Raw genomic sequence first — 25,881 nt, forward strand, 5'->3', positions numbered from 1 at the left:
CCAGAAGGAATTCTCTTCCTGGCACCAGCACTCTGTTCCCTCTGCAGTAGAAAAGAAAGCACGTGGAAAATCCGTTGCTACTCCTGACTCTGTACAGAAGGTGACACTTGTGCTGCTCCTTTGCAGATGTCAGGGGAACCCCCCCTTGGCTGGATCCCCTCTGTGCCTGAGGGACAGGGACAGGTACGACTCAGGACTGAAGTGCTGCTGTGGCTCTAAAATACACATAACCAACAGCACCCACTGCTTTTGCTGTCTGGCACCAAGGGCTCCTGCCAAGCACCAACTCACTCTGGTGCTTGAATAAACATCTAGAAGAATCTGTTCTTGTTGAACACCAATACAGTGATGAGCACACTGTAACTTCCAAAGCCATAACAAAAAGGAAAGATCCCAACCAGAGCTGTCAAGTACCAGCCTCTGCTGTAACTGAACTGACTTAGATGGACCAGCTCCAGCCTTGCTTCCTCTCCCCATGGTGCCTCTCATCCATTTGCTGTCTCTGCACATTGTTCACCTTCAACTCTCCATGGTCACACCCAGTTCCCCCATAGCACGAAGTGTTTCTGGTTAGAGGTTGCCCCATCGAAACACCACTGGGTTTAGGACTGTCACACCACCTCACAAGCCCCTCTCCCTTCTACTTTAAGACTTTACTCCAGCCGGTTCAAATCTCTCCAAAGCCCTCAGGGCACATGACATTAGATCAAACAAATGTACGAGGATATTGCCAGCACTTAAGCTTACAAGGTAAAAAAGGCCAAACAACCTCAAACCAAGATAACCTCATTTTCTAGCTCTAGTCTCTTAAAACCATTGAAACTAAAAAGGTTCTGGCTGGTAAAGCAATCAAGTGTCTCTTTAGGAAAGAACTGGTAGGTTAATAGCTCACAGCTACACTGAAATTTGATTTACCTTAGGTAAGTCTGTCTAGATTTCCAGCTGTATTTTAAGCAATAATTACTGACTTTCTCTTACTGTCCTTACTACACACTGAGCCTCAGAACCTTAAAGTTTGTTGATCTAGAGCTACACCACATGATCCACCTTCACTGCAGACAGTGATTCCTGTGCAGGGCCCTCATCACCATGTGCAGGGGAATCATCCTTGAGGAATATTTTATAGTGCTGCTCATTTCAAACCTCCTACAAGTTCCCCAACAGCAGAGTAAGAGAAAGGCAGTGGGTGTGGGGAACTCAGGGAATCAGCCTTTAATTACAGTAATTTCAGACAGTCTCTGGATTGTCACTCAGAAGTCACAGCATTAGCTGGGACTTCAGCTCAGCAGAACTACTACCCAGACACTGCAGAATTGGTGCTGCTGTGTCCAACACAAACCCATGAACACAGCTGCTGTCTATAAAGGTTTTAATATCAGTATAAATAGGGCACAGTTACAAAAAACTGCAAGACTGGAGCAATGGAATTTTGACGTAAAAACCTTAAGTGAGGCTTGCTCTTCAGAAACACACACAACACACAGACTGCAGGGTGAAGGGAAGGCATGAGCACACATACACCATCGTGCCTTGAACCATTCAGTACAAAAATAGCAGTAGAAAGATGGTCTCTGAATTGCTGGCTGATCCCTTGGGTGTGCCTTAGCTGGAATCCATGTGGGAGATGCAGATTGCACCTTGTGTTAGGAGCAGAGTTAATGCCCAGCAGAATGTGTCTCCTCTCTCCATCCAGCCACAACTTCCCCAGCTGAGGTACAAGCTATAAAAATAAAGGTTTTGACTGCTCAGTGCTTGTATGCAGCCAGGATGCTCTGGCAGACAGAGTGAGCAGACTGTGCACACGGGCTGGTCACCGGAGAGCCAGCTGGGCTCTCCTTACATTCACTCTGCTCCTGGGGGGCGAGAGTTCCATGGGATCTCACTGCTCAGGTGACACCACTGCCCACACTTGGCCTCCCTCCCTTCCCAGTCCTCATTACAGCTCTGCCGAAGGTGATGCCTTCTGTGGTGGACGTGAATTGTTCCGCTGCAAGTCCTGACAAGGGAGGCAGGGCCAGGACAGGATCTATCTCTGCACATGCCGGACAAAGGCCTGCACGAGCTGAAACAAGGGCTCCTGCCCCTCTGGACCCAGCTTGGAGGCAGACTTTCCTTGAGGAGAGGGAAGGACCCCGCTGGCAGGTGAAGAGGGACCGCCCCGGCGAAAGTAACGGGACAGGCTGGAGAGCAGCGTACTCTGAAATTAGAGTGTGTAACAAGTCAACTTCGTTCCACCACACGCCCTCTCCCACCCCAAACCAGGGGCTGTGGCACAGGAATGTGCCAGTATGAGCAGCCCAAGGCTGTTCAGTCATGCTGGGAAATGGGCAGCCACAGATGAGACACATTGAACTGTGAGAGGACAGCACAAGGTGCTCACCAGCTCCGAGCTGAGCTCCTGCTTCATCCGCTGCTTATCCCGGGGGTGCACAGCCGGGTCCCGCAGGTACCGAACAGCCTGGGAGATGAGCAGGTAGAAACAGTTTTCCATTGTAAACATGAGCAGAGACCTGTGCAAAGAAACACAAATCAGCAGGAGCCAAAAAGGTCAGCACACTCTGGTTTCCAGGTCAAGTAGTTATTGAAGGACTTTATGCACAAGGGATGTAACAAAGACACACAAATGCCTCTACACCTCAGTTCTGATCTGAGGAGCTCTGACTTCTGCTGCTTGGCTGTAACTACATCAAGTAACTAGAAACTTACTTGAGGGTTTTGGTTCCCTCTTGCATATTTAGCCCTGCAGCCTGAGGGAAAGGTTCCTTCTTCTTATCCATCTTAGAGAGAAAAAAAGACAGGCATTAGAGACAGGAGATAGAAAAGAACTACTCATGCTCTTCCAAGTATCAGTTGAATGAGCTCTCTGAGATCACTGCAACTGCTGTGCTCCCAGTCACAGATAGGGCCAGTACCTCTCCCAGCATGTTCAGGGCCACGTTGACTGTGGCAAGCAGGGTCCCAAAGGAAGGTGCAACGTCCGAATCAAAGGCTGGTGTGGTGAAACTCAAGACAAAGAGCACGTTGTACTCAGCAAGGTCCAGCGACTATGGAGGAACAGAAAGAGGAGTGAGACCCTGGAGGCCATGAGTATGGTGTTGCCATAGGAACAGGAATACCCAGTCCCTTATCACGCTTTTCATATGGAGAAATAGAAGCACTGTGATAATTTCCCAAATCCCAAGTGTACAGCTGGAGCAGTAAAATGTCCTGTACAGCACTGCACAATCAGACTGTATGGCTCTCCTCACACAGCTGCCATCACTGGCACACCAAGGTACTGGCTGCCCCCAGAAGCACAGAAGGACGTGCCCTATCCAGCAGTTAGCAGCAGGACACTGCCAGAATCAAGGACTAAACCTTCCTTTTCTGAACCTGGAAACCAGGCACTGGGTCACACCACCATGGGTGGATGACAAGAGGATTTTTCCTAAAGAATGTACTGAAGGTACAAACCAACTAAGTTATTGTTTGCTCCATTAAGGTCACACATACACAGCCTTGTGTAGATCACACAAAAGCTCAGCCAAGTCTTCCCTTCACACTGTGCAGTGCCACATTCCCAAGGCAAATTCCTTGTCTCCTGCCTTCCTGCTCCGTGCAGAACAGCAGACAGGTATACAGTGGGGTCACTGTATCAGGACACACAGACCCAGAATATCCCTGGAAATGCTGGAAACTCTTCCCTTTGGAGAGCAGCACCTCTCCTCTCTCCCCACCTGGTCAAGGAGGATCTGGCAGACATCAGGGGTGAAATGGCGCAGGGCAGCAAGAGATTTGCTGAGGATTTTGAGGAGGCTGTACTGCACTGTGAGCAGGGCCTTCTGCTCTGCTGCCTCTGACTCGGGGCTGGGGTGTTTGGAGGAGGCCTGCGGATTACGCTGCACACGGGGAGTCACACTGGATGGAAGGGAATCACCATTTTTTGTCTGTGGAGAAAGAAAAGAGAAGGTCTTGAATACAGAGACGATTATTTTGCACTAAGACAAGTGTTTTGATAAAAAAAATATGCTGTGAACAAAGAGAATGAGGAAATAAGGCACCCAAAGTCTGTCACCTGCTGGGAATCTACAGTTGGTGTGGGCTGGGGAGACACTGCATTGCAGGGAGGCAGCTGCAAGGAATGTTTAGATTCCACACTCCGGAAAAAGAATGATCAACAGACCAAGTCTGAGCCATGCAGAAGGAACACTGCAGCAGCAATGCATCATCTCCACCTCATTCATCTAAAGGTGTCCCAAGAACAAGAACTATCTGCCTTTAACAAATAAATCAAATCAAGGACACCAGGTCAACAGTGGCTTAATTAATGGCACTCCAGAGTCCTACAGCAATGCAGCCTCCTTATGACAACAGCACCATTCAGCACAGGCTGCTGGTTATCTAGGACTGGCTTTACACAGTCCAGAGGTTTTCAGAGTCCAGACTACTCTTTGCACTATTTTTTTTTTTGCCATTAAAAAATGCAAATCCTAACTGTTAATGGGTGTCAATAATCACCACGAGGACTATCAATAATCCATTCAATATCCAAGACCCTTGATACTTAATAATGCTCCCTTCTAACAGGGAGCACAGGCATGCAACACAACTTAGAAGTTTGGTGTAGGACACTCACCTGCAGGTAGTGCTGGAGCATTTTGCGGCTGTGCAGGAGGGAGGTACAGGCCTGGCACAGGTAACACAGATTCACCTGAAAGAAATAAAGACAGGGAGAAATCTCATAAAAGCTCAAACCCCATCTATTCACTACCACTGCTGGAAACGAAAATCCAAACACAGCTCACATCTACTGTGATCATAAAGGATCCATGATGTCTCTTAATTTCCCAGTATTTTCTTGAAATCACCTGGCACTAAGAACTGAAAGTAAGCCACTCTATTCCCCAAGTTTACTTTTCCAAGCAACACCACTTCTCTCTCTCCCAACAGTTATATTTCCTCACTCGAGACAAGGTAGTGACAGAATGGGCAGTTAAATAACCTCAGCTGTAATTCCCATTAAAGGAATGGTAATAAAAAAGTGATATAGTGCCATTTTCTCTGAAGACATCCAAATCTCTGCACTCCAAGGCAATGTATTATCCACAGCAATATCCTTATTCCTACCTGCATGTCCCTCATAAGTTGTGGCAGGTGGAAATGCCACTCCTTTGTGAAATTTGAGAGTTGAAGAATGAAGCCAACAGTATGATCAGCCTCTTCCAGACAGGCCAAGCTCTGCACGGTCCGTACTGCATTCAGGCACTGGGAAGGAGAGAGAAGTAAATCAGGACCATGACAGATAAGGGACAGATGGGATAACATGCCATCCTCCTCTCACAATTATCTCCACTGTAACCTTTCCCAAGGCAGGAGTGACTTTTCAATGCTTCTGCCCTTTCTGAATCATTTCCACTGCTGTTGGAACACATGAGCCAAGTGAAGCACAGAGGCAGTTCGTGGCACACCTGAAGGATCCTCTCTTGATGGACACCCACAAAGTCCAGTGCTTCTGTCAGGAAGTTGTATCTCAGTGTTTTGAGAAGACGTTCCATCAGGGACATGGAGAGGCGATAGACCCCGGGCCAGGAGGGGGCATCCAGGGACTTCCGGGATGAAGCAGATGTCTGAACAAATCACACAGAGAAATAAGTGACTTTTGTTCCCTCCACACCAATCTGGCAGTCTCCAGTCTCTAGGGGTGGCTGCTGTCCTCCCACCCTGGGAGGGCATTGCTCCAGCCACAGCCTGTGAGGGCATGGGAAGCTCTCTGGGTGCATTCCCAGCTGGAATGAAGGAAGCAGCACCCACCTGAATGGTTCCGTTTGTGCTGAGCTGGTACACGCTCAGGAGGGGCAGGCAGACACTCTGGGTGACACCAGCTCCAGCCATTGCTGCTGCTCCCTACAAGAACAGACTACTGTTGGAATCTGTGCCTCTGCTCTCAGGGACTGAAGAGACTTGTGTTGCAGTAGATATTTCTGTCCTTTGCACTGTCACCACCCTTCACAGAACTTTTATCTACACACACTTCTATGTTGTCAAAAGTTCAACACCAAGAAAAGCAAAATCTAGCCTGCATAACTGTACTCAGAATTCCATTTATCACCTCCTCTGGTATGTACATTATCTTTGCAAAGGGCTTTGGAATAACCTTGTTTTCACCTAAAGCCCCACACAAGTTGAATTTGTAATAGATAAATAACACTTTATTAAAACTAATGAAGAAGCAGGTTCCAACACTCAATGCTGGTTTAACAAGGGGGTATTTGCATTGCAGAATCCACTGAGTGAAGGTGCCTGCCCTAAATGACAGGTCTGCCTGGCTGGCTCAGCTTTTCCCAGACATCCCACTATAGAGAACAAGACACATTAAGCAGGTGTACATACAGGACCTGCTGCTTTCCAGCCTCCAAAAAATACCCCTTTATCTACAGCTTATCATGCAGCTGCATCACAGACTGGATAATGAGATATAAAATGAGACACACTTTTCTTATTTAAAGTGTACAGCTATGTGCTCTCACTTCTCTGCATCTCTCACCTGCTGAGTCCTTGCTAAGGTCAGCAGCAAATGTAATGAGGCCTCTGTGAAGTGCAGGTTTTGTTTAACTCTCAGGCTGATCTCCAGTGCAGCAAAGATGGTAGGAAGCACAGGGACTTTCCTAGTAATCTGCAGCCAGCAGTCTCCATCTTCATCCACTTCACAGAGCTCCTTAGCCAGGTGCAGACCCAGAACACACACCTACAGTGACAAGGAAAGGTAGGTAGGTACAGGGTTGTACCAAGAAAAATCTCAAAAGCACTTACTAACACAATCTAAAGTTCAATCATTCTCAGAACCATGAATGAAGGCTCCTGGTATCCCTCACATTATACTCTGTACACCTCTTGGCTGTATCAGCACTCATGACAATGTTTTTTAGGACACATCTGAAGGAGAGGCAGCAACAGCCAATTGCCAGACTGATGTGAGCCAAAAAAACATCGAATAATTCTGAAATAGAAACTGCTAAAACTTCCTTTGAAGGCAGCAGGCTACAAGGGAAAGTTGTTCCAAGCATCATGAAACTTTTGTCTAGAGAGAAGAGACAAGGCTGCAGAGCAGAGGAACGGGTCCTTTACCCCATCTCGCTGGTCTTTGTGCTTCACTCGGGAGGCATCATCAGTCTCCATACTGTCCTTGTCATCTGCAGCATCTCCCAAGGTCAGGCTGTGCCGAGTCTGGTCCAAAAGTGCAATGACCTCATCCTGGAGAGTCTCACACACACTCAGCACCAGCTGGGGGTACTGGGGGATGTCATTCACTGTGACATGCACAACAGACACCAGTTAACACACAGTCCTTGTACTCAGGTTTCCAGTTTAACTGATAACATCACTGAGCCACATTTCTTGGAATTAGCATTTATTCTGTTCTCATTTCAAAAGCTACAAAACAATGGGAGGAACTGTGACTAAGTTAGATGTTTAAGTCTAGGAGGATATAATAAAGGATTATATTCATCTGGATAACAAAAACATGTAGTTTTACCAAGAAGTCATATAAATTCATGACATGTCAAAGCACAAATCAAGCACTACTATGGACAGATTATTCCACCACAGCAATTCCCACCCATTGCTCCAGACTGCTGGTACCAGCCCAAGCAGATTGGGTGTAGTCTATGGTCTGTGAGTCCATATAAATACTACATTCTTATCAAAACCATTATAATAAATTGCACCACCTTTTACCAGCATGACTAGAAACTCAAATTCAACAGCAAAGAAAACAATTAAAACCAAACCAACTCTCCACTTTCTATTTTTCAAAACATAACAGGCTTGCAGAGCCAAAGCAGTGGGACAAGGAAAATAAGACAAGTAACCTGACACACTTTTAATCCCAGTGGCCTTTGCATGTGCTGTACAGAGAAATACTGCCGAGATTCCACTGCAATGCCAGATGCCCCACAAGGGACAGGAGTAGTGACCAGACTGGTTTCTGTGGTTTGTAACAAAATGTACCCTTTCTCATGCTTGGGTCTTTTGTTATCTCTAACTAGAAACCCATGTCAGAATCCAAGCTCTACAGTCACTCTGAGAGAGCCTGATTTAGGTGTCTCTCCACCATACACTGAGCTGTTTCCAAAAACACGCAGGAACCAAACTGATCAAACAGAGGTTATTGTCAGGAAAAGACAAGAGAAGGGAAGACATGGACATAGAGTGAACAAATGACAAACCTCATCTCTTTTCAAAACCAGCTAAAGAAAGGAAGAAAAAAGGAGAGAAGTCCCACAGGCTGGTGACTACATTCAGCACCCTGCACTACTACCAGCACCACACACGTGTTTATCTTGCACGTGTTGGGTGTAAGGTGTGTTCAGACCTGGCAACCTGGCACCTCAACACCTGCACATGCACCACCTCACCTTTCATCTCCTTCATTTGCAGAACAGTGATAAGAGCTGAGAACACTTTGGCTTTGGTTTTCTCCATCATCTGCTGATCTGCCTGTAGTACTCCCTCCAGAATCTGCGTCAAGGAGTTTATGATTTTATCCACAGAACCCAACTCGCTGACAACAAAAAGGGAGAGCTCTTCAGATTAGACAAGATCCCTCAATAAATATATTGTCTTGAATGAGCTGTGTGGATCATAAGTTATATGACCCCCAAAAGTAAAAGCAATTCTTCAAAGTAAAATTTAAGTCACCACCTGGATCTCACTAAAGACATTCCACAGAATGAGAGAATGCATTTTCCCTTCATTGTGAGAATGAGAGTGAGAAAGCAGGGCTACCTATCACAAAAGCTCTTTTGGTACTTTTCACCAGCAAGCAGGAAACCAAATAAACTGTATTGCTACTAGAGACTTCTTACAGTTTCAGCAACAACCAAGAGACATTTGACATCCCAAAAGAGAATTCAATGATTCAGTTCTCTCCCCAGACCACTAAGGGATTCACCCTAGAAGCAAAACACTTCAACATAATCTCCCAAATTTTTATTTAAACGTGATCTCCCAAGTTTTTATTTCTAGCAGTGACTAACAATTATCTAAACAAAATACCTACCTTTTCCACTGCTTGAGCAGGATCAGAAGAAGGGTACACAGCATAGACCCCAGCTGCAGACAGGACACTGACATGGGAACTTGGAGCTAAGGAGAAATACAGCAAGAGTTACAGCTGGAACAGACACATGTAAAAACACTTCAGAAATGCTCAGCCCAAGCACCACCACCAAATGACCAGGTTTGTTCAGCAGAACTGAGGGGACCAGAGCCAGGACCCTCGCAGGGTCACTCAGTGATGACAAGAATGACACATACAAAATAAAGATTTAAGCAGCTCATCAGTTCAGGGAGAAAGACTTTGTTTCAGCCCAATTTCACAGGATCTAAAAAATCTATGATCACAAGCATCTGCAGAAATAGAACCCCTCACAGTGCAAAGAAGATAAGCAATTAGGAAATGAAAAGAACTGATAGGAAGCAACACCTACCAAAACCTTGGTGCCATTTAGCACATCCAGAAACAACTGCTGATGAACTGCAGAATCGGTCAGATGCATAATATCTGCCTAAATCCACAAAGATAAAGATCAATCAGCGCAACAAAAGATGCATCTTCTAAGAAGCCTAAAATCAGTTTACTGTTTTGTTATTTTATGAATCCATCAAATTTTATAGTTGCTGAGTTTTACAGAAATCATTTTAGTCCTACATTAACCATTGACAAGAAGCTGGTAATGACTAATTCTCCAATGGTGCATCCCTGCCTCACTTGACACAGGAAAAGCTTGTCAGGATTACAGAATTACTTAGAATCCCTCTAAAAAATATTTACTACCTCCCTCCTCTGCTGAGAGAACAATATGCTCATTTTGATCAAACAGCAAAGTATCACCCACTCTAATCTCTTGCACCATGCTCGTGCCAACCTGCACTGTGTTCACACACACAACAAAACTGAAAGAAAAAAACCAGTGAAGTCTGCTTAGCTGGCCTAGGAAGCTGTTGATATTGTATTATTCAAAAAGTTCACTTCAAACTCTCATGGAAGATAAGAGGCAGCCCTTACATGGCTTGTGGAGATGATGAGCAGCATCCTCCAGGCCGAGATGAGCATCTGATACTCGGTGATGGAGGCACAGCTGGTGCCCTCAGTCTCTGCCACGTGCTGTGCCAGGGACTTCACGTACTCTGACCAGTAGGCAAAGCGCTTTTTGGTGGAGAAATTCTTCAGCGTGTCTTTCAGGGACTGATCCAGCGAGCCCCTGACCAAATCAAGAGGAGAAGTTATCTTCATTTAGTCTTGGGTCAGAAAATACACTTCTATGATTCAGGGAGGAAAGCCAAGGACACAGCTTGCAAGGAAGGCTATTCCACATATTAGACCTGTGCAGGGAATCCCACTTTTTGTATCAAATATGAAGGAACAGTATGAATCCTGAAGAAAATCTATGATTTTTTTTTTTTTTGAACAGAGATTTTAGTTAATCCTGACTTTTCAACGTAGGAAACAGCTGTTATGTTCAGGAAAACAAATCAAGTGGGAGAAAATTACTAAATGTGATTCATTCACTGCAGGTTTACTTGGCTTAGTTGACAATTCGTTTTAATAAATACTGTATATTCTTATTCCAGGATACAAGGAAAATACTGATACATTCTCACCTAAAGGCTGCAGAAGGATTGTAATATCTTTCTGCAATTGGACATTGCAAGAATCTCAAATGAATGTTTGTAATGTGTTCGTGAATCACTCCCAGATTTTCCCAGGATTACATGTGCTTTGCCCATCAAAGCCCACATGGTGTATCAAGAGTTAACACACACAACTGCGACAGCTAAAAAGTACAGGGATGAAGGGGAGACTACCAAAGACTCACTTGACAACATAGTAGATCTCCAAGCAGATGATTTTCATTATTAAGGCACAGGTATCCAAGACACTGAGCTATGAAGACAAAAAAATCCCAAGCAATTAAAAAAAAAAAAAATCTGAGCTCTATAGCGTGAGTGAAATTCTGATTTATCCCTACCCATCCACTTGGGATGGCTGATACTCCAGTTCCACAGGAGACTTATTTCTCCCTCAATAGGAATAGTTATGTCATTTTGTCCACAGATAGGTGACAATAAGGACAGAATACTGTGCTCAGAGTTCAAGCTCTTCAGTGAGAACACAGGGCTTTCAGAACGAAGAGAAAAACTTGCACAGAAAGGAAGAACAAGAACCTAATCAATTCCTCCATAATACCAGTCAGCCTGAGTCCACAATATAGATACATTTCAGACAGCACACCTTCCACAGTGAGTGTTACCACAGCTGCCACATAGCTGTTTTTGTTTCGTATGTGAATAAATAGCAGAGAATTTCAAAAGACAGTTCATGGCTGCCCAATCTCTGAAAAGCCAGACAACATTCACTTCACCTCCTGCCTGTGTTTAACCCACTTGGTCACAGTCCTTTTAGGAAGCTGCAAGCAGAGGGAACAGCCACACACATCACTTAGAAACCTTTTCTGAGAAATACATAAATCCCTTCATTTTGTTTGGATGTAACTCACCTCTGACGATTCAGAAGGCGGAGGAAGGGTCCCAAAGAGGGGATTAGTTAAATTTTCCCAAAACTTTGGCCTAAAAGATATGAACAAAAGTAGTATCAGTTATCTCCCTCATGTCACATGCCTAGCAGCATTTTGAGTGTTCCAAACGTAGAAAATATGCTTTGGTAAATACAAGTTTATTTAGCTTTGTATAAAAGAAACAGAAATATATTTGCTTCTGACACACTGGGGCTTCTCATCTTCCACACTCAAAGCCCACACAATGCATACCCTCACCAGGGCACACGTTGACTAAAATGGAAATGTTCCTGAAAAGCCTGACAAACCACAGAAAGAATGTCTTGGAAAAGAGGAAGGAAAATGCCTTGTTGAGGAACACCAACTCACTTTGTCCTTAGCACGAGCATGGCGCTGTCACGACGGTCCTGCCACAGTGCGTGCAGGAAGGCGATGGCAGCGCGGTGCAGGAGGGGAGGGCACCAGTACCTCTCCTGCTGTTTGGAGTCAATCAGCTCTAACACCACTTGGAGGCAACTCCACTCCCCTAAGCTGAATTCCTAAAGCAAAAGGAGACAAGAGGTTACAAGTGGTTATAATGCTAGAGAATTATATTGTCCATTGTACCCAAATCTTTAGCTTTCTCATTGCCACAATGTCATGAACGAGTGTTTTAAGGTCACTTAGAGAACAGCACACAGAGTGAAGAGAGCAGGTCACAGGCACCCTTGGTCTCAGCAGATGTTCTTTTGCTAACTCAGTATCTGCCTTGAAACACTGGGGAAAGTTTCTCTTTGGTTACAGGGAAAAGTGAAACTGGGATACACCACATCCATTAAATACAAGCTCAACCTGCATTTATTTTTACATTAAGCACATCAGGTTACAAGTAAGAACTATCAGATTTTAGCATCCAGTGCTGTAATATGCAAAAAAAGGCGAGTGAGTCCTCAGGCAAGTATCTGCTATTGTACCTTCGACCCATCACTGCCATCCTTCACTTCCAAGTTCAGGAACAGTTCAATGAGCCCAGGTTGAGTCTCCACTGCAACTGTGAGGAACTCCAGGATCATGACCTTGATGCGCATGTCCTCGATCTTGCTCTGCAGGTGCGTGAGGAAGGCGTCGCGGATGGCAGCAGCATCACTGCCCAGGCAGGCGTACACGGACATGGGAGCAACCTGCCCATGGAGACAAACATCAGAGGGAAAAATAAACATGCTCTAGAGAATGCTTAATTCTACATAAAAGGTGATTGTATTGTATTGAAACTCAAAAATATTTAATATTGAATCTACGAACATATCAAAGTAAGCTGTCATTAAGCAAGAAGAAATGTGACAAGTGATCCAAATATTGCTCTTCAGCAATTCTGCTCTATCCTCACCTACTTCTCTCAGGTTACAAAAGAAATATAAAGGACAAAGAAAAAAAACAGTTTGGGAATTACACTTCTTGAAAAAGGTAAGCTCAGATCTGGATTTATATGCTTTAAGAAAACTATAAATACTCAGATGTTTAGCAGACAAAAAGAGCAAGTACAAAAGGCTTTGTAAGTCTAAAGTCTACTTTTACTAAGTACAGAAGTCTAAAAGTTGAAAGGTCCCGATATAAAAACTTAAATAGGACCCTCTTCTCAGTAAGATGTTAAAGTTCCAGATAGGAAGGTCTAGGAATTGTATTTAAGACTGTGACTTGTGAAAGTTGCTAAAAAATTGGGAAGAGAACAACTGGAGGTGCAAATATTTTGCAGAAAAAACCCCACTCATGGGATGCCTCTCAGTGAGTGCTGAGTGACTTCTGAAACAGCAGAAGATCACATTAAAAAACTAAAGGACCCTTTAGATGATTTTTCATGTGCCCTAACTTACAGCTGCCAGTCCACCCTGCTTCAACTGACTTGCACTAAGCTCCCTGATAGAAAAAAGCCTGAGGAAATTATCTTGAGAAAATTGGAATCAATCCCAAGGGGAGAAGCAAAGGAGCACTGGTGTGTCTTATCTTACTGTAGCCAGTCGTTTGAGCAGCTGGATGGCCAGGCGTGGAAGAGCAGGGTCATGCTTGTGGTAGATGTATTTGGCCAAGACAGCAATAAGGTTGTTTCCATGAGCACCTGGAGAGAACACAAATAAAATCAAAGAGAAGAAACAGCAACAAGATGTAACTATTTACCAAATAATGATTTCCACAGCAGAAGATGAGAACTAAGTTGGTCTCCCAAAAGAACACGGTATGGGTCCAGCCAGAGGCACTAACAGCAGCTGATTTAGTATATTCTGTAATTACACTAATCCCATTACAAAACAGCAAACAATAAGCCATGTTTGATTAATCCTTTAAAAGCTGCCCCAGAGGGGAAGAATGCCTTAGAGGAGGGAGAAGAGGCCTTCCCCCATCAGTAGCAACCACTTTTTGTAACCTGGAAACCTTAACTCGTGTTTGTGATAAGACACACAGTGCCATTTGCAGATCACCCAGAAGCCCAGGCTGCCCCAGGGAGCAATACCCACCATGCTGAGTGAGTGCCTGCTCTAGGGGAGACACCACGCTGGAGGGGGGCTTCAGGCGGATGACGTTGTTGGTAACGGAGAACGCCAGCTTAACTGTCTGGATCAGCAGCTGCCCTTGGCCTTGGGACTCGTCACTGTTTCCAAAGAGAAACCAAAGTAAGGAACTGTGTTCACAATCAACATTTATTATTTGCACAACATTTAACAAGGAAACTCCATCGGGGTTACAAGACATTTTCACTCAGAGCCAGCACACAGAAGCTGCCCAAACAGCCACACCCCACTCACCTGCTGGACTGGGAGGCCATTACCATGTCAATGGTGTCCACCCCAATTCCCATGATGTTAATGACAGCTTGCCCTGCCTCCGTGTTGGCCAGGCTGAAGATACACAAGGACTGCAGGCTGGGGGCATTGCTGTGACACAAACACAGGTCAGTGTCACCAGGTGCATTTGTGGCATTTTGCCACACCGCACTTAGAAAACTACCACAAAGTAACCTCTTCATTTCTACATCCCCACTAACCCTTCCTTTACTTTCCCTTCTACTTCCACCAGAGTACACCAAATAGGAAAGTGGATGGCAGTGTATCCCAGGACATCTATGTACTCTTTTCTTTTTTTTTACCAGAAGTGATGTGATTTGCTCTGTCCCTAATCTTTTCTACCCTTCCTGTACTCAGTAATGCAGCAAAGAGCTGAAACCAGCGCTACACAGCAATGCCAGCTCCCTCCTACTTGTTTGAATTCAAAAACTGAAACAAAATGACAGTGATTCCTGCACTGTAAACCAGGCTACTGCAGGTCTGAGACCTCTCACCTGTCTTACCTGCTGCGAGGATCCATTTCAGGGCATAAGTTCAGTATAGCATGGATCAGCTGCAGAATTAGGCACCCTAAAAGAGAGATGAAATGGACAACTCAGTTTTTGAAAACTGTTGCCTCGTTCCTAATATTTTCAAACAAATCACAGCATCTAACAATATCAGATGTACAATGCAAATCCCAAATGGCTATTAGAAAACAGAAGGCAGGTGATCTGTTTTACTCCCTTCTCCTCCCACTCCCCCTTTTAACATTCTTACCGATTTTCTCTCTCACTCCATGAGAGTTGTATCTCCATTTGTGGTAATTTGGTAACATTTCCTTCAGAACAAACACAATGCAGGGCACCAGGCCTTGGCTTTGGGTGCTACCAAGCTGTCCCTAGGAGAAACAGAAATATTATTTAACCAGGAGGAGGACAAGAAAACTTTTGGAGGAAGATACTCCTTATGGTCTTTGAAGTGTGAGAAAACCACAGAACACGGGGACACAGATGTACAAGCAATTTCTAATCTTTTCTAGTCATTTGAGATGACTCAAAATGGTTTTCTGTAAGAATCAGATCAGAGAAAGCACAAACAGCAGTGCAGAAAGGAGTGTCAAGCAAAGATTACTGAGAGAGATTGATCTCAGACAGGGCTGTATTTCACTTCCCAATTATAACAGCTCACAGCTGGTGTCACATCAGAGCATTCCAGAAGCACTCACCCGGACGAGAGTTGTTACCAGGTTCAGGAAGGAGATGGTAACACTGTACTCGCCTTGGGGCTGTTCCATGCTCATCAATAGGTTTCCATAGCCCCCAGCATTCATTCCCTCTGCACTGTGAAATGAGCAAGAGGGTTCATCACATGAATAGCACGATTCTGACATGAGTGAGAGATGTCAGGTGCAGAGATTGCACACTGGCAAAAAGTTCTTATCGCATGTTATGAATAGGTTAGGCAAAAAAAAATGGGGTGGGGAACATGAATACCTAATCATGTGATTCATACTGGACAGTGGATTGGCAACAAACGGCAAGAACCCTGTGTGGTGAAGGTCAGTCCAAACCTGCAAGAGAAGAGGTACAGATACTCCTTCTCATTTACAGATAAATGTACCAGTTCTCACCAGCAGGTCCTTTCCTCACCTTGGCTGGCATCCGAGCAGCCAGGACTGTCAAGCAATTGACACAAGAAGCAATAACATCCACAGGGGGAGAGATTACAGTTGTTAGCCTACAAAGGAGAAACAGAATGCATGAAAAGCACTGCCACCTGCGGTCTAGTCTGGTTTTTTAATCAAAAAAGCTTCTTTCCCTCTCACTGAAGTACACATATATAAAATTTAAGCAAATAAATACAGACACCAGAGTCTGCACTTTCAATCTAGACTTGCCACCTCCCCCTCACACCTGAGTCAGATCAATTTATTGCCAGAGCAAGGCTGGCAAGACGGCAGGTTGTCACAGCAAACAAAAACTATACAGCTGAACATCAATTCCCAGGCAGTTAACTCTGGTAGGAGGTAGCAAGCACAACTGTTTTAAAACCTGGGAGTTACTGCTCTTATGCTAAGCTTTATCACCCTTCCATATAAATACAACTACTAATCAAAACTGCCTTTAAATTGATAAAATTGCACACCTTTCAGGAAAGAAGTAGAAGAGGGGCCATTCTGCTGCATCAAAACATTAAACTATGTGTAACCAGAACAGTTTTGAGAGCTGAACACCAGTCTTGGGGAGTTCAAGTACTGACACACATCTTGTAAAGCTCTTGGCAAAATAAGTAATCAGCTATTCCTCCAGGTCACTCTATCTGCTTTAGGTACCTCTGCTGTCAGTGACTCACCTCTGCAGGAGCATGTAGATTCGTGATGTGATTGGCAGAAGACAATCTGCTATTGATACATCAGTGCTGATCACTTTATGAACCAGATCAATTATGGGCTTGACCCTCTGGCAATGCTGAATCACATCTGGGTCAAGAAAACCAAACATCAGAATGCAAAATCATACTTCAGCAGTAATCAAGCTGGAACAATGCACATTTATCTTACCACATATCTTCATGATTCAAAACCATCCATCTCCCATACTAAAAAACATCTGTTTATCTATCTCAACTTCTTCCTCATCTAAAATGTATCTTATTTCACTACATGCTCTTGGCCTTTTGCAGTGAATTTTACAGAATAATAATAATCACCATCATCAGGTTTCTGAGAAACTATTCCATGCTCTTTCGGAAGTACTCAGAGCTTTTCAGTCCTACTACTAAACTCAAATTGACACCAATTTGTAATTATTTGTTCTTTTTACAGTCCCAGCCTGTCTCACCTGCTGTTGACACAACATGGAGCAGCATCTCAATCTCACAGGTGAACAGAGTCCAGCTGCTGTAGGAATACTCCCACCGTACCAAATAAGCCCGATCATCCAGCATCACTTGGCCCACTGTTCCCTGAGGTATCCGTAGATTTGTTTGACCTAGTCCTAAAGATTGAAGAAGAAGGTGAAATAAAGTCACAAACTTATCCATAAGTTAGAAGGCAGGTAAAGAAAGAGCTAAATTTCCCAAAGCATTTCAGTAAGAAAAGGTGAAGTACAGCTTCCTTACCAAGAGGATAGAGGAGCTTTGGAGCCTGCCTTCGCCACAGTGTGCCATCCTCATGGGAGATCACATCTGGAGGTTTGTGCTTGTACAGTTCAATATAGAAGGACATTTTATCCAGGAAACTGTACACCTGCATCAGAGAGAGCTTCAACAACACAGCTGAAGAGCCAGAGCTTCTTAAAAATTTATCAACCAGGTAATTTCCAGGAACAGGAAAGTTTTCTTGAGGTGTACAGTATTTTTCTAATACATCAACCCTACCAAAACATTATTACACAGCCCACCTGTTCAGACAAGTCTCATCTAATGAATCAGGTAAGTATCCCCTAAAAATTAGTCAGCATCTTAATCTTCAACCACTGAAGTTGAAAACTTTTCTAGAAGCCAGAAAACAGCGTCCTGCAACAGCACACAACTCTGAAGGAGCCCTGTCCACTGTTCTTAGACAAAAGCTTAATGTCTGTTACCTAAGACTGCAGTTGAGATAAGCACATGTAATGGAAAGAAAGAATCACGGAACATGTCATCCCTGTCTTGAAATAAATCATCTCCCAAACACCAAGAGAGATCCTGTACCTTTTTTGCAGTAGATTTATCAGACACAAGGGCTTGAAGCAGCTGAAGGAGAGGAGTGAGAAGATGGGGGAACATCCCACAAACACTGTCCAGGATAATACCCAGACCTGCAGTAGGTTCCTGGTGGTGGAAACGAATGTCTTATTACTAAAAAGAAAAGCTAGAAGGGTCTCAGTATAGCATAAGGTTACAGTTCCTTTTGAAGCTGTACATTTAACATTAATCATGCATAAAAGTATCACTCCAGTGACTGGAGATCACACTGGCACAGACTAAAGCATGAGGCAGTCTGCAAGTATAAGGCAAGAAGTAAGACTGTAAGGCATTACATATCACCCTAATTCTGTGACAACAAAAAATAAGCACAATGCTTTTGCCAGCAGTTAGTTCAATCCTTGCAGCCCCAGCCCTGCTTTCAACTATCACCTATATTAAAACTCGCTCCAGTATCCTTTTCAAGAGTAAAGCCAAGGCTGTACCTAAAAGGCAGGAAAGGGCAAAAGTAAATCAAAGATAGATGCAAATGAATATTTGCTCCTCAGGCCCTCCTAGAAACCAACTCACTAATTACAACCAACCTAATCCTTTCCTAAAAGAGAAACTTTTATCAGGTCTTAGTTATAAACAAGGTAGGTCAAACAAGTTGCAAACACACTCACCGTCTTCCAGAAGAGCTGAGGAATGCTGGAAGCTGCCAGAACTTCACATGCAGCATCAATTATATCCTACAAAGGATGATAGGATGGAAAAAATCAAAGCTACTTTACACAGGGGGATTTCATCCCAACCAAATTCTGCCACATCTTTGGAATTTAAGTTTCCATATTTACCCACCAAGATGTAACTACCTCCTGGAGCCAAAACACACCAACACACTCACTCCCAGACCACAACCTAAAGCCATGCTCCTCATCATGAACAAACTGGCCACAACAAAGGTGTCCATGATATCTGCAGAAGGCTGTAAGCTGTCCAGTCCAACTCAGAAATGGAGTTTGTATTATTTCCATTGTTTTGGGACTAACAGATCAACAATTCGTTTCATACCCATAGGATTTCAAATGTATGATGTGCTCTTTCATTACTTTCATTATCTGCCAGTCTGTAAAGGTGTTTACTACGTTTGCATGGTGTACATGCAGTAGGAAAACCAGCAAATCTTTGGGTCTACCTCAGCCACATAAAGCTTGCAGTCTGAAATGCAGGATTACACTTTAATAGGCAATTAGCATCAGTTATGACAGTTATTTTAAATTATGTAACAGATGCAAAGTGCCTTGGATGCTTACCTGCTGATTGCCCAATGTATGCAATTCCAGTGATGTCAGGACAAAGGAAAGAAGTCCATAAATACACATACAAGCTGTGCTGGCAGTACACTGCAAAGGAAGAGTACACAAGGCTGTTATGGGAAAGACTATGAACTACAAACATGCTGTAACTCTACTCAGTCTGCTTTACACACCAAGTAACTGCCCTTTTCATATATCCTTGCTGCAAAGGAGAAGCAAAATAGGGAGCAGTCATTAGTTAAGCTCCACATTAATATGAAGTATTTCACTGAAAGGAGAAGTCTTGACATGACTATTATCACAGAAATGCCTTGCAGACCATCAAAATAAAAAAAGAAGCACTCAACACTTCTAGGAATCAAAAGGATTTGCTTTCACTGGCTTCTGTCTACAAAGCAGTTTACCCTAATACACCATGTTGTCTAATGAAACCATATGCAGAGAATAGTGCAGTTAAATCATCCAGTACTCAAGATCCACAATGGCAATTACACTGATGGAGGCAAATCAAAAAACGTGATTAACTGCAGTCTATTCTGCTCAAGAGAGATGTAGTTCCTTGCTTTACGAAGCTTTTCTTAATTCTCTGGACATAAAAATCTGTTTCATTCCAACTTGATTTCTGATCCTCACTGAAATTTAAGATGATAGTACATGCTTTACTACATGTTTAAAAAGAACATTGGTTCAGTCATCTGCTTCCCATCACAGCTTTACATCAGGAGCAGTCAGACCTTCAAAAGCTTCTATGTACAATCTAAGAAACTCACATTCTTGCCCCCACTGCTGAGGGATCGCAGCAGCTTTGTCAGATACTGGAAGACGTTCAGCTGGATAGCAGTGCTGCCCATCCTCCTGATGATGTTTGTGGACTCCTCTGGGTTTATGGTGTGACGGAGCAGAGCCCAGGCCAAAAGCACCGGAGCATGATGTGAGACATCCCCTAACTGCAGCAGCTGATTGTCCATCTCCTGCACAGAGACAAATCAAAAGCAAAATAACTGAGATCTGAAAGTAATCCATACTCAACAAGCACATAGTTGATCGTGTCCTTCTCATGGTACGTGGATGCCAGCTCCTACACTTGGCCAACAAGCCCAAGGACCAGAAGTTTACAGACACAGCAGTGCCTGGCTAATCACAGGGAGTTCTGCACTGTTAGGCCTGAGAAAGGGTTGGTTACTCTGCCAATGTTTTACCTGGTGGATGTGCTGACTGTTGGCCAACTTGTGCTCCTCCGTCCTGTCATCCAAAGCACGCTCATGGAGGGAGTCAATTTCCATGCCTTCCACCAGAATAAGAGCACTAAAGTAGCTACAAGCAGTAAAAGAATAAAAACAAGTAGGTCAGAAACCTTATTCGAGAATTCAGGGAAGGCTTTTTTTAAACTATAAGTGGTCAAAAAGCAACCTTTCGTTTGCTTTGTCCATCTTTCTTTGAAGCAATAAGAAATTACAAGAAATTAACAGCACGTAATCCAAATTTTGTCTTGAAATGCTGGTAGAGGACAAATTACAACCTTCAGAACTACCTTTTCTGGTTGAACAGACAAAAAAGGGTCACTGAAATTTGAATAGCTTTTCCATCTTTATAACTCTCTGCCACCAGGATGTATGGCAGGATTTTCATTCCCCCTTCGAGTCATGGCCCATGCAGAACAACAAAGACATACTTATAAACGCATTTTTTCCTGAGCAAAGCAATTGTTTTGCTCTGTACCCACTTCACAAACACACACAACACTTACCCAATACGATCCACGAGGTGATCCATGCTCTCATCTACTAAATGTCTGTTGGTTTGTCTCGTGCCAAATCCCTGCTCTTTGAACATCTTTGCAAACGCCACAAGCTCCTCAGGTGCCATTTCAAAGTATGCATAGTAGAGGAAGATGACTTCCAGGAGCATGGACTGTTCCCGAAGGCACTGCACAAACCACCGGGAAACCTGACGTTCTGTCTGCACAAAGGAAAGTTCCACCATCACATACTGAAGCTCACAGGGCAGCCAAAGCAGTCAGAAACTGAGAAGTGTGGAGGCATTTCAACAGCTTGTGTAGCCAACAATTGAGTCAACGCCAAGGGAAGCCACTCTAAGTACACAGAGCTCATGAACAACTACACATAAATGGCCCTGCTGGCCGAGTGTTCTCCACAGATTTATTACAAGGAACCATAAGTTTCACAAAACTCTCTGTCTCTGAGCAAAAGTGTGTTCTGTTAGAGAGAAAACAAATTTTAAGTTTCTTGGACCAGGAGAAACGTCCTGTTTAACTGCATCTGCACAGATGTATTTTCCAATACACTACATGTAAGGAAAGACTTTATAAGCCTGATAAATAATAGTAAGAAACAAAATACCATGAGATTTCCATGCGTTTCCCACGTGGGAGCTTCTGCTTTGTACAGCGCTTCAAACTGTTTGCGGTAATTCGGAACGAGTTCCTTGTCCAACTTTTCAACACACTGGAAGTACTGTGCCTTAAAGAAACAAACAAGTCCATGAACTTCTCACATGCACACTCGTGGGCTTTTTACACAGGTAGGGAATGAGCTTCCATATTTAGCCTATTTCAATGACACCACATCCTGTACTCACTGTGTAAGGGTGTCTCTCATCCTGGAAATACGTGAGCAGGTGGAGGACGCAGCGCAGGATGCAGATCCTCTCCTCATAGTAGTAGTCAGCGAGCTGTGAATGTAAAGTGCCATCAATACCAACCTGGGACAGTGTCCAACTCCCATCCACCTCTCTCTCCCAGCCACTGCCAAGGCCTTCACCACAGGAATACAGAGTTACTACAGATGGAGTTTCAACTGAGCAGTTTTGAATTTGGGGGAAAAAAACCCAACACTTAATTAACATTACAGAACTCAGTCAAGCATTGCCATAACAACAGGTCTACAATTACACTGTTAAGTGAGAAAATGTGGAAAAGAAAGGCAAAAAGACCCTATTACCCTCTGTCAGAAACAATCATCAATCTTGTCAAGTCAGACAGTGACACACAAACCTGTAAGTTTTGGAAAATAAGACAGTGTACATCTACCCAGCTAAATTCCCCGATATCAAGCCTAAGATTTCACTTCTGTAGCAATTACTAGCACCATTCACATCTACATGCACATCCCTCAATTTCAGAAGCACCTTCTAAAAGCCATCCTTTATACGAAGGAATACTTCAATTATTTCAAGATATTCCACAGAAATAAAGTAGGTTTGCTGCCAACAGATCTTTTCCACAGAAAATACAAATGGAAATGACTAACCTTCAGCATCAAAGCTTGACTCTGCCTTTCGTCCTGAAGAACTGTCTGTAAACAAAATACAACAAAATAAATAGCTACTGGAGAAATACCTACTGACAAAATTTATGTTCACAAAATGACTGAAACAAATAAAAGACAATTTTTCTTTCCAGTTCATTTGGAAAGACAGATTCCAAAAGCACAAAGCCAAAACACTCATTTTTAACTACATATTTATTTTTCAGTTCAGCTCTCATGCACAAATCTGTAGCTTTCCTGTATTCCTGTGACAGAAAGGGGAGCTGAGTTCCTGCAGAGAACCAAGAAGGAACAGATAAGCCTGGATGCAGCTTCAGAGAAGAAAAGCTACAAAGCCATTTCCCAGTCAGGATTCGAATTCACATTTGCATCAAAAAACAACTGATACTAAGGAAAGATGTGGAGTAAATAGAACATAAATGGGAGCTATGGACCTTCAGGGAGTCTCTTGTTCCTCTGTAATCCTCTTGAAGATAAGACTGTAACAACTGCACACTCTGCTCTTCATCCAGACCCTGAACAGAAGAAAGAGAAATGATCTGAAATTAATAAAAGGCAACTGAATTCATTAAAGACTGAGATTCTCTCCAAATACTCAAGCAGCTCTTATCTTCAAAACAAATAACATGCCAAAAGAATATTTTTGCACCAGGCAGATGTATTAATCAGCACTTCTTTTAAAGCCCAATACACAGGCTTTAATGTCACTGAGCTGCAGTTTAACTTCAGATAAAGGACCATCAGTCATTCAAATAAAGGTACCACCAGTCATTGAACTCTAAACTTGTGGCCTAAAGAAGCAGAACCTTGCAGGTAAACTGAGAGGACTGTCAAACACAGCAACTGATTTAAGGGACATCAGTTTTTTAGCTGAGCAGTTGTCCTGGAAGAACCCAACTCAGAGCAGGAGTAGGTGGCTGCTGCTGCAAAGGACCAGGAAAACCACAGCATCTTAAAGTTACTCATCACTTTGGAAGTTTGACCTAGAGCCTCAACATGTACTCCAACATCCTTTAGATTATTTTGAACAGACAGGACCTTAAGTTTCCCTCTACTCAACATCAAGAAGATTGCTTCAATATCAGAATCCCAACAACAATCCATTCCAGGGATAAAAAATAATGCAAGAGCAGCTTCACTCACCAAAAACTTACTGACCCTCAGACCCAACTCTTTTAGTGGAGCAGCTACATCCTTATCAGCTTTAATTTTTTCTGCTGAAGTCGTACTAAAGTAAAAAGAAATTTTAGTCATTAAAAATGCAGCAGTCTCAAGGAAAGAATAGGTATAATTTCAAAGTTCTCAGTTTTATCAGTTTAAACTGAACATTTGCTTTTTCCTTAGTGACCTGTCAATATTTCATACAACAATATTCTGTAACCTTTCTTTACTTACAACAAAACTCCACATTAGAGAATCATTTCTAAAATCAGGCAGTGACTGTACCTTGGTGGTTTGTAGTACGACAGTCCCTCTAACAGCCTCTGCCAGTGCTTGTTCAACTCTGCAGCAATCTGGGCCTAAAACAGAACCAAACACCCCTGAACAGACTCCTCAAAGTGCATTACCAAGTATCAGGTCTGTTAAAACTTAAGCAAAGCAAAGAAATTCCACCACCACAAAGAGGCAGGAACAACACAAGACAGGTGTGATTCCAGATGCAGTACTGAACAGGGCAGTGAGCTGCATTCCCTAATCCTAGGGAGGGTGGGAAAAAGGGAGGCAATGGACCAGGTTTAGAAACATTTGGATTCCCAACCTCTGGGCAAATTCTTGAAAGCACAGGCTCCATCCCTCAAAATAAAACAGCAGTTGTACCACACATGAACACCCCAGGGCACCCCAGGCAGCAACACAGGTGGCCACTCCAGAAAAGGAACCACCTTTTCCATACACCCTTCCAGGCAGCTCATGCAGCAGCTGTAAACAAGCAGCGGAAGAACAAACAAGGAGCAGAGATATGGGAACAAAAATCACACTAAGAAAGAAGGAAGAGCAGCAAAACCTATTTTCACTAATATTCAAAGAGATGTAGAAATGACGTATTTGGCCACGAAGCCAAATAAGTGATGGCCAAACCTGCTCACCAGGACATGAACTTACTGGTTCTCTTAAAGCTGATCTGCCCAGCAGAATCGTCCATAATTCTCTGCTGCTCCTGTAAACACAAGGAAAAGGTGGAGAGTATTTTAATCACCAACGTTATTCCAGGATTCCATTTAGCTTACACTTTTCAAACCCGCAATTAACTTGCAGCAAACGACACTGCAATGCAAGAAAAATGATTTAAGGAACATTAGCTTTTATCTAATGAGTTTCAGATGTCCTAGAAAAACCAAAGAAAAATCCAGAAGAGGGTGACAACTGACACAGCAAGACCTGTGAATTCATACCAAAGCTTCACATTGATACCAGGTTACCAGCTCAATTTGATTTTGCTATTTGAACATTTAAGGCTCCTAAGAAGAAACTTAATGAAAGCATAAAGCAGTATTGCACTGTTACATTCAAAGCTCTCCTTCAAACAAATTCTTCCATCAGTTTCATCCTCCACTCTAAGCCGAGCATAAAACTGTGTGAAGTGAAAAACTGCACCATCTTTACACAGACACCAGAGCATAAAAGCGGCATAATAAATGACAAAAAACGTGCTCTGGAGAAACGAAACCACCGAAGTTAGATGATCACTGAACATGGGATTCATTGAATCGCTTCCGTTACACAGCTCCACGTGTGTATTTTGACTTGTACGCCTGCAAGAGCCGCGCGGGAGGTGCAGCCGTCCTCGGGGAAGGGCTGAGCGTCTGTCAGGCACCTCCGCGAAGTGAGCGCACATCAAACCCCCGGCCCCGCCAAAGCAACGGCTCCTACGGAGTCCTGCCCAGCCTCTCATCTCGTACGACAGAATAAAACAACCACAAAATCCCCGACAGCCGCTTCTCACTCCGGTCTTTGGGGACGAGGGTCCCTGAGGGTCCCTCAGCGAGGGGGGGGCGGGGCCTCGCTCCGCGCGCGAGGCGGGGGCGGGGCCAGACTGGCGCGCGCCCCGCTGCAGTTAAACCCTCCCGGCCAGGCGCTGCGCCCCCTCCCCGCCAGCCCCTCTCGGCCCCCGGTCCCGCGGAGCGGGGTCCGCCCGCAGCAAGAGCGGGACCGCCCCCGCGTTGCCCCCGCGTTCCCTCCGCCCCAGCGGCCGCAGCCCCGCACCTCGCGCTCAGCCCGCCCGCCGCCATCTTCGCTCCGCTCTCACGTGACC

The 25,881-nt window shown here is 44.0% G+C and overlaps 1 protein-coding gene across 1 annotated transcript; it reads right to left on the reverse strand.

Annotated features, from left to right (window-relative positions):
* Positions 1-1,352: 1,352 nt before the first annotated feature.
* Positions 1,353-25,880, reverse strand: NUP188 (nucleoporin 188). Its single transcript, XM_039561437.1, has 44 exons — positions 25,833-25,880; positions 24,732-24,786; positions 24,075-24,148; positions 23,772-23,856; positions 23,063-23,143; positions 22,611-22,655; positions 21,940-22,032; positions 21,702-21,821; positions 21,089-21,300; positions 20,541-20,655; positions 20,112-20,312; positions 19,339-19,428; positions 18,709-18,774; positions 18,050-18,169; positions 17,477-17,603; positions 17,197-17,352; positions 16,709-16,835; positions 16,006-16,093; positions 15,850-15,926; positions 15,582-15,696; positions 15,134-15,254; positions 14,878-14,944; positions 14,336-14,464; positions 14,048-14,181; positions 13,544-13,650; positions 12,512-12,718; positions 11,928-12,097; positions 11,541-11,610; positions 10,860-10,927; positions 10,049-10,244; positions 9,471-9,548; positions 9,041-9,126; positions 8,397-8,542; positions 7,105-7,286; positions 6,524-6,724; positions 5,791-5,883; positions 5,448-5,606; positions 5,107-5,244; positions 4,616-4,690; positions 3,717-3,926; positions 2,913-3,044; positions 2,707-2,777; positions 2,381-2,510; positions 1,353-2,197 (listed from the first exon to the last, which is right to left on the reverse strand). The coding sequence occupies exons 1-44, from the start codon at positions 25,856-25,858 to the stop codon at positions 2,027-2,029; spliced, it is 5,214 nt and encodes a 1,737-aa protein (XP_039417371.1). The 5' UTR covers positions 25,859-25,880; the 3' UTR covers positions 1,353-2,026.
* Position 25,881: the final 1 nt, after the last annotated feature.

This window comes from Corvus cornix, chromosome 17 (assembly GCF_000738735.6).
Source record: "Corvus cornix cornix isolate S_Up_H32 chromosome 17, ASM73873v5, whole genome shotgun sequence".
Taxonomy (NCBI): Eukaryota; Metazoa; Chordata; class Aves; order Passeriformes; family Corvidae; genus Corvus; species Corvus cornix.